Source organism: Dendrobates tinctorius, unplaced genomic scaffold, assembly GCF_039654945.1.
Source record: "Dendrobates tinctorius isolate UK_male_01 unplaced genomic scaffold, ASM3965494v1 ptg000312l, whole genome shotgun sequence".
NCBI classification, from domain to species: Eukaryota; Metazoa; Chordata; class Amphibia; order Anura; family Dendrobatidae; genus Dendrobates; species Dendrobates tinctorius.
In genome coordinates this window covers 543,652-554,865 of record NW_027361979.1, presented here as the reverse complement: position 1 = coordinate 554,865, position 11,214 = coordinate 543,652, and the positions used below count along the sequence as shown (strand labels likewise).

The 11,214-nt window shown below is 38.9% G+C and overlaps 1 protein-coding gene across 1 annotated transcript in view; it reads left to right on the top strand.

Annotated features, from left to right (window-relative positions):
- The window catches only part of LOC141073688 (contactin-associated protein-like 5), a 960,637-nt gene that overhangs the window by 932,445 nt on the left and 16,978 nt on the right, over nt 1-11,214 (top strand). The window contains exon 23 of the mRNA XM_073561036.1: nt 7,252-7,323. Coding sequence (XP_073417137.1) covers nt 7,252-7,323 — 72 coding nt within the window. The remainder of the gene's footprint in view (nt 1-7,251; nt 7,324-11,214) is intronic.

Sequence of the window (11,214 nt, the reverse complement as noted above, 5' to 3'; positions counted from 1 at the left end):
GTATGAGCAGCTCCTGGATGTCAGCACAGACACAGGAAGAGCCTCGGGGGAGCTGGGAGCACAGAGCCATCATCGGAAGGTGAGTTAACTGTTTGTTATTTTATCATGTGCATGCCAGCAACACAGGGGGGCATATCCAGGATGTGATGTGGGGGCCATGTGCGTGCCAGCAGCACAGCGGGGGCATATCAAGGATGTGATGTGGGGGCCATGTGCATGCCTGCAGCACAGGGGGCATATCCAGGATGTGATGTGGGGGCCATGTGCGTGCCAGCAGCATACGAGGGCATATCCAGGATGTGATGTGGGGGCCATGTGTGTGCCAGCAGCACAGGGGGGCATATCCAGGGTGTGATGTGGGGGCCATGTGCGTGCCAGCAGCACAGGGGGTATATCCAATATGGGATGGGGGCCATGTGTGTGCCAGCAGCACAGGGTGCATATCCAGGATGTGATGTGGGGGCCATGTGCATGCCAGCAGCACAGGGGGGCATATCCAGGATGGGATGGGGGACCTGGTGCGTGCCAGCAGCACAGGGGGGCATATCCAGGATGGGATGGGGGAGCCATGTGCACGCTAGCAGCACAGTGGGGCAATGTGCCAGCAGCACAGGGGGCAATGTGACAGTGTAGTAGTGCAAGGGTGCAATGTGCCAGCACAAGGGGGCAACATGCCAGTGTACCAGCAGCACAGGGGGGCCATGTGATGGCACAAGGGGGCCATGTGCCAGGATGGGGGTTTAATAGATACCAGGATGAAGGACATATATATGATTTGTAAGACGGACACTGGCATTAAAAGACAGACCCCCATTTAACAAAAAAAATTCTCTTTTTCTTCAACAAATTTGAGGGTGCATCTTATAATCAGGTGCGTCTTATAAAGCGAAAAATATGGTATTAATAAATTATGCCTATAAATGCATTTTGTTTATGTAAAAATAAAAATAAACCAAAAAGTATGTACGGTAAATTTGGCATTGATGCGTCCAGAACAACCTAATCTATAAAACTATCACACTAGTAAACCTCTTCTGTGAAAACAATAAAAAAAATAAAAACATGGCATAAAACTATGATTTTTCATCAAAAAGTGGAATAAAACTTGATCAAAAAGATAAAAATAAGCTGCATCAGTGGAGAAATAGACAAGTTATTGCTCTCAGAATATAGCAATGCAAAAACAATTTTTTTCTAAAAAAAATTGTTTTTATTGTGTAAAAGCAGCAAAACACAAATTATATAAATTTGGTATTTTTGTAACTTTACAGAATAAAGCTTTCATCACTTTTACCATACAGTGAATGGCATAATGCCTCTCAAAAATCAGAATAGAAAATGATCAAAAAATATTATGTGCTTGAATACCAATAAAAACTTCTACTCATCCCTGCAAAAATCAAGCCCTCACATGAATTTGTCAGCAGAAATATAGAAATATTATAACTCTCCAAAGATGACAATGCAAACATTTTTTTTTTTAGATCAGTTTTTATTGTGTGATAGTAACCTAACATAACAAAATATAAATCTGGTATCTCTGTGATCATACTGACCTGAAGAATAAATCTGTCTAATCACTTATACCACATTCGTAAAACATAAATAAAGCCAATTTTTTACCTGCTGTTGATTTGTTTATTCTGCCTCCGAACTATCGCAGTAAGGCTCGGCCCACATTTATCCTGCAATCCTTCTGAGTGCTTACACCAGAGATTCTTGTAAGTCTCAGAAATGCGTGATTCAGGTGGGCATCCTACTGAAGATTCCCTATAATGAGGGAGATGAAGATACTTTGAACTGTCGTTTGCCAATAATCCGGCTGTGTCCGTCTTTTTAGACATGAATAAAAGCGCAGTCGACCACAGTTTTGTCCACTTCACAAAAGAAGATCACAGCATTATAGTGAATGGATCCCTCGGGGTTTCATCTGAATCACATCATTTGGAGATTTCAATTTTTTAAGGGGTAACGTTTGTCCTTGGGGACAGTGACATGCCTAGTCTGGTATGCCAATGTAAAGACTTATAAACTGTGCAATGCACCACTGGGAAATTAAATATGCAAATTGCCTCTTCACAGTGGAAGTGGACTTGAAATCTAGTGCCACCTATAGGAAGTAGCAATCCTAAAAGTCACTATCAACCCTTTAATGATCTTTGCCATATGAATTAGGATAAAAGCCAACCCAAAATCATGATTTTCAAACAGTGTTTTGGGGTATTACCCGTCATCAGTGCAAAGTATGAGATCTGATTTGACTGTGTGAGAGGCTTCTTAGTAGAATCTAAGGGGTAACCTTTGTCTTTGTGGAGAGTGACCTGTCTAGCCCGGTATGCCAAAATGAGGAGGCTTATAAGCCATGCAAAGCTCCTCTGGGAAGTTTAGATGTAATCTCTGATTTAAGTGCTCAGTACAAGATAAATGAGATCCCAAATTATAATTAAGATGTTCCCAATAAAAGCTTCAACTCAATTCACAAAAAAAACAGGTTTCCACTCAGGTTTGTCATTTGTTAATGGAAATATAGGGGTCTTCTATGTTACCAGTAGCACAAAGTTTTTGGAAAAGCAACATGACTTCCCACAAAATAAATCCAGAAAATTCTATGCTCCCAAATCTAAATATCCCCCTCTCTTCAGAGCCCAGTGTGCCTAAACCACATTTAGCCTCCATATGTTTGATATTTACGTAGCAGTGAGAGAGTTTCAGGGTGCATGTCTCCAGAAGCACAAGCTGGGCATAATGCATGGGCACTACAAAGTAATGGGCACAACAATGGCAAATTTGTAATTTTCACTCAGCAACATCCATTGCTAGTTGTTTCTGGAAAACGCCCATGGAGTTAAAATTGTCGCTACACCTGTAGATGAATTCCCAAATGGGTGTATTTCCAAAATATGGTCATGTGACGGGAGATTATGCTTTTCTGGCACTTAGGGGCTCAGCTAGTATTTTATGGAAATATATGCAACAAGAATCAAATAGCAATCCTTCCCACCTGAGTCTCGCCGTGTGGCTAAGCAGTACTGTGTAGACACTTACAATTGAAACCAGATGTTTACATATACTATATAAAAAGACAAATATGCATGTTTTTCTCAATATCTGACATGAAATCAGAATAATCCTTTTCTGTTTTTGGTCAATTAGGATTACCATAATTATTATTTGCCAAATGCCAGAATAATGAGAGATGTTTTAAGTCATTTTTATTAATTAGTGCCAAGTCAAAAGTTTACATACATTTTACTAGTATTTGGTACCATTGCCCTTAAACTGAATGACTTGGGTCAAACGTTTGGGATATCCTTCCACAATCTTCTCACAATAGTTGGTGAAATTTGGGCCCTTTCCTCCTGACAAAACTGTTGTAACTGATCCAGGTTTGTAGGTCACTTTGCTCACACCTGCCTTTTCAACGTTGCTCATAAATTTGGGATTGAGATCAGGGCTTTGTTATGGCCACTCCAAAACATTGACTTTGTTATCCTTAAGCCACTTTGCTACCATTTTGGCAGTATATATGTGTCATTGTCCATTTGGAAGATCCACTTCCTCCCAAGCTTTAACTTCCTGGATGATGTCCGGAGAAGCTGCTTCAGTATTGCCACATAATCTTCTTTTCTCATGATGCCATCTATTTTGTGAAGTGCACCAGTCCCTCCTGCAACAAAACAACCCCACAACATGATGCTGCCATGCCCGTGATTCACAGTTGGCATGGTTTTCTTAGGCTTCCAAGCTTCTCCTTTTTTCCCTCCAAACATAGCGATGGTCATTATGCCCAAAAAGTTCAATTTTAGTTTCATCAGACCACAGGATATATCTCCAAAAATTAAGGTCTGTGTTCCTGCGTGCATTAGCAAATATTAATCTGGCTTTTTATGTTTCTTTTTTGGAGTAATGGCCTCCTCCTGACAGAGTGACCTTTCAGCCCATGTTAATACAGTACTCGTTTCACTGTGGATATTGACACAATCTTACCAGCTTCTGCCATCATCTTTACAAGGTCTTTTGCTTTTGTCCTTGGGTTGATGTGCACATGTCGAGCCAAAGCACGTTCATCTGTGGGACACAGAACCTGTCTCCTTCCCGAGCGGTATAACATTCCCATCTTGTTTGAACTCTCGTACAGTTGTTTGTAAAGAAGAACGAGGCATCTTCAGGTATCTTGAAATTGTACCCAAGGATGAGACAGACTTGTGCAAGTCCACAATCCCCTTCTTGATGTCTTGGATGATTTCTTGAGACTTTCCCATGATGCTACACAAAGAAGCAGTGTGTTTCAGGTGTGCGTTAAAATAAATCCACAGGTGAGTCTTTAATTAACTCAGATGTTGCCAAATCAAAAGCTTCCAAACACATGACATCATCATATGGGCAGTCCAGACTTGCTTAAAGGCATAATAATAATAGGGTACATAAACTTTTGACTTAGCAGTAAGTAATAAAAATGTCTTAAAATATTCTCTCTCTCATTCATCTGGAATTTGGCAAATATTAATAAATATGTTAATTCTAATTGACCTAAAATGGGAATGGCACTCTGATTTCATGTCAGATATTGAGAAAAACATGCATATGTGTCTTTTCATATAGTGTATGTAAACTTCTGGTTTCAACTGTATGGGGTATTCCCACATTCAGCAACAATTCTCTTACTAATTTTGGTGACATATTTTTCCATGTGTGAAAATGTAAAAATACAAAATATTTTGTGGTAAAAATGTAATTTTTTTTGTCACTGCCCAATAGTATAAAATTCTGCAACATACCTATGGTGTCAATATGATCACTAAAGCCCTAGATAAATTCATTAAGAGGAATAGTTTTTAAAATTAATTCACTTATGGGGGGTTCTGCTTTTCTGGCACCTCAGAGGCTCTGCCAGTGTGACATGATACTAGTAAATCATAACAGTAAAATCTGCATTATAATATGGCACTCCTTCCCTTCTGAGCTTTCCATTGTGCCTGAAAAATACTGTAGTTTCTGATTTCATGTAGGATATTGGCACACTCAGGAGAAATTGCACTACTGACTGTACAGTCCATATTTTCCTATTAGTCCTTATAAAAATTAAAAACTTGGGCTAAAACATTTTTATGGTACAAAATGTAATTATTCTTTCTTCATCATCCACTGGTAGAAAATTCTCTGAGGCACCTGTGGTGTCAATATACTCACTGCACCCTTATATGAATTAATTGAGAGATGGGAACACTTATGGTTTTTTTTTGCTGTTTTGACATTTCAGAAGCTCTGCCAATGAGAAATGGCAACCTCAAACCATTACAGCCAAATCTGCATTCTAATATGGCTCTCTTTCCCTCTGCTCTTTGCACTGTGCCTCAAAAGTAGGTTACAGTATTGGGTATTTTTGTACTCCGGAAAAATCGTGTAACAAATTGCATGGATTGTTTTCTCCTATTATCCCTTTTAAAAATTAAAAACGAAGGGTCAAAGCAACATTTTTAGTGAGAAAAATATATTTTTTCATTTTCTTAGCCAAATGTTATACAATTCTGTGAATTGCCCAAGCATAAAAAATGCTCACTACAACCCTAAATGAAATCCACAAGAGATGTAGTTTCTAAAATCGGGTCATTTATGGAGGTTTCTGCTGTTTTGGAATGTCAGGGGCACTTCAAATGTGACATGGCATTTGCAATCTATTCAAACCAAAATGGCACTCCAAAATTAAAATAGCACTTCTCTTCCGATCCCTGCCTTGTGCCCAAACAATAGTTTAGCCCTCATATGGGGGGTATCAGTGTACCCAGGAGAAATTGTGCAACAAAAAATTTTAGTATACATTTTTTTCCTGTTACCCTTGTGAAAATAAAAAAAATTGGGGGCTATATTTGAGGGAAAAATATGTTTTTTTTTTTCATTTTCACCGCTCAGAGCTATAGAATTCTTTGAAGCACCTGTGGGTTCAAGGTGCTGATCACACATTTAGATAAATTCCTTTAAGGGTGTAGTTTCCAAATTGAGGTCACTTGTAGGTAGTTTCCACTATTTAGGCACATCAGGGGCTCTGCAAACACTACATGATGTACACTATCTATCCAAGTTAATTTTGGGTTCCAAAAGTCGAATGCTGCTCCTTCCCTTCCAAACCTTGCCATGTGCCCAAACAGTAGTTTTATACTACAAATGGCGTATCGATGTACTCAGGAGAAATGCATCATATGGTCAATTTTCTCCTGTTACCCATGATGAAGCAACATTTTTGTGGAACAAATATATTATTTATTTTCATAACTCAACGTTATAAAATTTTCTGAAGCACTTGCGGGATCATATTGCTCACCACTCCTTTACATAAATTCTGTGAGGTGTCTACTTTAAAAAATGGGGTCACTTGTGGGGTTTCCACTGTTTGCACACATCAGGGCTTTGCAAACGTGACATAGCATCTTCTGTCTATTTCAGCCAATTTTTTGTTCCAAAAGGAACGAATGGTGCTCATTAACTGATCCCGGCTCTGCCCGTATCGGTGTACTCAACTGAAATTGCACAACAAATTATATGGTCAATTTTCTCCAGTTACACCTGTGAAAATGCCAAATTTGAGGTTAAAGCAATATTTTTGTGAGAAAATGAAAATTTAATTTTTTTTTAATGTTTTTGGAACAATGAACAATTACTGATAAAATTTTAACCTTTCTAATTTCCTAACATAACAATAATGTTCAAAAACCATGCTGATGTGAAGTAAGCATGTGCTTAATGTTACTTATTAACTATTTTGCATCATATGCCTATCTGGTTTAATTGCATAAAAGTTAAAATTTTGAAAATTGCAAATTGTTCACATTTTTTGTCAAATTTTGGATATTTTCATAAATAAACACAAATTATATCCACCAAAATGTACTATTATCATGAAGTACAATGTACCACAAAAACATTCTCATAATCACTGAAATATATTGAAGCATTCCAGAGTTATTACCACATAAAGTGACAGTAGTAACAATTGAAAAATTAGGCCTGGTCATTAAAGTGAAAGCAGTCTTGGAGGTGAGGGTGTTAATGTCTCGATATTGACTTTTAGGATTGGTACTTCCATTAGATGGTACTAGATTTCTTGACTTCTTTTTTTCTATTTCCTATTCTGTGTGACCTCCCAGATAAATAATAAGATCTATATCTAGGATTGTGATCATTGAAATAAGGACTCATTCCACAAACAATCCCTAGAAATTCTAATCTTTCCATGGATACATTTTGCTTCCCCAGATCCATTTGGAAAGACAGATGATCGGGAGCCCTTGACTAATGAAATGAGAAGTGGTCCAGCGGTCATCGGAGGTAATCAACTATTAATGAGTGATCTTCGGGGTCACTTATCAAATATTTGTACAAATAACTGGACCTGTGTGTAGATTCAGATAGAATCTACACACAGTATGTGTGCATGGAGCCTATTTGGGCTCTGTGAAAGAGACAGCTGTATATAGTTATCAGTGATTTCAGAATAGAAAAAATGAAGGAATAATACCTACAGCATTACAAAAATTTGGATATCCCATTGATGACTCAATAAGTAGTTCAGGTTGCTACATCTGCCTTATATTTCCAGCTCATTACAGCCTCAGAAACACTCATTTGAAAACATAAACAAAAGATTTAGCTGTGTCTGTATTTTCATTAATGTCAGATCTGATTGTGCGCTTGGATTTGATCTGTTTTTGTTGTGAGCACTGTTATATATCTTTACAATTGTTTTTTCTTCCCATGACATTTTTAGAATGGCTTATCTTTTCCTCATATCCCACCCCGACAAGCCATCTATCACTATGGTGAGGTGTAACCCTTCAGTCTACTTGTAGCCGGTGTAGGGAGATGGCAGAAAACAAGCAATGCCATCATGTCCTGCACACCTCAGAGCCTCCACTTTCTAATGATCTTGTCCATCACCTTAGATTCAGCATTACATGGGTTACATACCAGATGCTAACCCAATATCTCCACCCGGATTTGGTAAAATTTAGAATTTTTTTACTCCAGGCGCCTGAGTACACAAACACAAATCACTAACATGGAATATTTACCACATTCAGTGTGTAGAAAATTGACATTTTCTGTGCAGTATATCTATGAATGTTGGAAGTTTCTGAAGTTATAGTGCTAGCCTGCTTTAGAAAGCACCTGCTGAGGAAGGTGAGTAACCTCATACAAATTGCCATAAAGTAAAACATTTCAAATAAATGCTTCAATTCCTCACCATTTTTGTATGTGTGCTTGCTGTCTGTGAATGGTAAAGAAGGTTTTCCATAAAGTACTATTATTACCTATCAACAGGATAGGTGATAATTGTATGATTGCTCATACCGGCTTATAGTCTACAGGGAAATGGGGAAGGAGACAGTAGGTTGGGGTTGTAGTGGCTGGGTTATTGCAGGCTGTAAGTTTTTCTGAAAAGATGCATTTAGAGGTTGTGTCTTAAGGTTTCAAATGTGGGAGACAATGATGAGGCATTGAATTCTCGATGATAAGGAATGCTTAGAAAAAACCTTGGAGGCAGTAGAGTGAAGAGTTTATGAGAATGAAGGAGAGAAGGAGATTTTGTGGGGACCAGAGTTTACATGTGGGGAGGTTATCGGTAGATTAGTTTGAAGATGTATGGGGGGGACAGATTATGTACAGACTTGTACATAATTGCTAGTAGTTTAAACTAGATTTGCTGAGGAAGTGGAAGCAAATAAGGGATTGGCAGAGAGGCATTGGCATTGTTGTTGGGAGGGCACAGGGGAGAATAATACAGTAGTTAAGACAGGAGATGATGAGGGCATGTACTAACATTTTAGTATATTTGTGGTTGAGAAAAGAATTAATTCAGGAAATATGTTTGAGTTGGAGGCTGCTGGAGGTGGCAAGGGCTTAGATGTGTGGGTTTAAGGCCAGGGCAGAGTCAAGGGCTACACCCAGGCAGTGGACTTGTGATACAGGAGGAAACATGATGTCATTTATTGTGATAAATAGGTCTGGTAGGGGGGTTGAGTGAGATGGAGGAAAGATGAGGAGTTCAGTTTTGTCCACATTAAGTTTTAGAAAGAATGATAGGAAGGAGGCTATAGCTGATAGACTCACTAGGATTCTGGACAGCAAGTAGGTGGCATCTGGGCCAGAGAGGTAGATTTGAGTGTTATTGGCATATAATTGATACTGGATGCCATGGGACTTCATCACTTGTCCCATGCCAAAGGTATGGATGGAGATGAGTAGAAGTCCCAAAGCCTTGATGGAGGCCAGCAGAGAAAAGACGGGAAGAGAAGGTTATGTGGGAAATGTATTTAGCTATCCTTTCAGTAGGTGTGATAGGTACCATCTTGATAAGTGTTACAGTAAAAGAAAAGCAAAAAATAAAAAATGTGAATGTACCCTAACAAAAGTATAACTGAAAACCTGTAATGGGCTTCTCTCTATCTCCAGACATTGTGGAAGATGGTCTAGTTATTATATTTCACACAATACACTACAATAGCAGAGCAGAGGGTATATAGTGAATTGTAGTTATAAAACATTAGGAGCGCAAGTTTTACATTGCTATTTTTAAATATTGAAGGTGAATTTAGTCACTCAGAAATCCTGCAGGTTTGTATTTTGTTGGCATTTGGATTGTGGTCACGGCACATTGCAACTTTAATTTCTGTCATATACACTACCGTTCAAAAGTTTGGGGTCACCCAGACAATTTTGTGCTTTCCATGAAAACCCATACTTTTATTAATCTAATGAGTTGCAGAATGAATTTAAAATCTAGTCTAGACAAGGTTTGAAAAAAAAGATTTTTATTTGAAATAATAATTTTCTCCTTCAAACTTTGCTTTCGTCAAAGAATGCTCCCTTTGCAGCAATTACAGCATTGCAGACCTTTAGCATTCTAGAATTTTAATTTGCTGAGGTAATCTGGAGAAATTTCACCCCATGCTTTCAGAATCCCCTCCCACAAGTTGGTTTGGCTTGATGGGCACATTTTGCGTACCATACGGTCAAGCTGCTCCCACAACAGCTCAATGGGGTTGAGATCTGGTGACTGTGCTGGCCACTCTATTACAGACAGAATACCAGCTGCCTGCTTCTTCCCTAAATAGTTCTTGTATAATTTGGAGGTGTGCTTTGAGGCAATGTCCTGTTGTAGGATGAAATTGGCTCCAGTGAAGCGCTGTCCACAGGGTATAACATGGCTTTGCAAAATGGAGTGATAGCTTTCCTTATTCAAAATCACTTTTACCTTATACAAATCTCCCACTTTACCAGCACCAAAGCAAACCCAGACCATCACATTACCTCCACCATGCTTGACAGATGGTGTCAGGCACTCTTCCAGCATCTTTTCTGTTGTTCTGCATCTCACAAATGTTCTTCTGTGTGATCCAAACACCTCAAACTTGGATTCGCCTGTCGATAACACTTTTTTACCAGTCTTCCTCTGTCCAGTGTCTGTGTTGTTTTGCCCATATTAATCTTTTACTTTTATTAGCCAGTCTCAGATATGGCTTTTTCTTTGCCACTATGCCCTGAAGGCCAGCATCCTGGAGTCGCCTCTTCACTGTAGACATTGACACTGGCGTTTTGCATGTACTATTTAATGAGGACCTGTGAGGCATTGATTTCTCAAATTACAGACTCTAATGTACTTGTCTTGTTGCCCAGTTGTGCACGGGGCCTCCCACTTCTCTTTCTACTCTAGTTAGTGCCTGTTTGTGCTCTCCTCTGAAGGGAGTAGTACACACCGCTGTAGGAAATCTTCAGTTTCTTGGCAATTTCTCACATGGAATAGCCTTCATTTCCAAGAACAAGAATAGACAGTCAAGTTTCACGTGAAAGTTCTTTTTTTCTGGCCAGAGTTTAATGGAACCAAGAAATGTAATGCTCCAGATTCTCAACTAGCTCAAAGGAAGGTCAGGTGTATAGCTTCTCTAATCAGCCAAACTGATTTCAGCTGTGCTATCATACTTGCACAAGGGTTTTCAAGGGTATTCTCCAACCATCCATTAGCCTTCTTACACAGTTAGCAAACACAAAGTACCATAAGAACACTGGAGTGATGGTTGTTGGAAATGGGACTCTATACACCTATGAAGATATTGCATTACAAACCAGATGTTTGCAGCTATAATTATCATTTATCACTTTAACAATGTATAGAGTGTATTTCAGAATTATTTAATGTTAGTTTCATTGGAAAAAACTGCT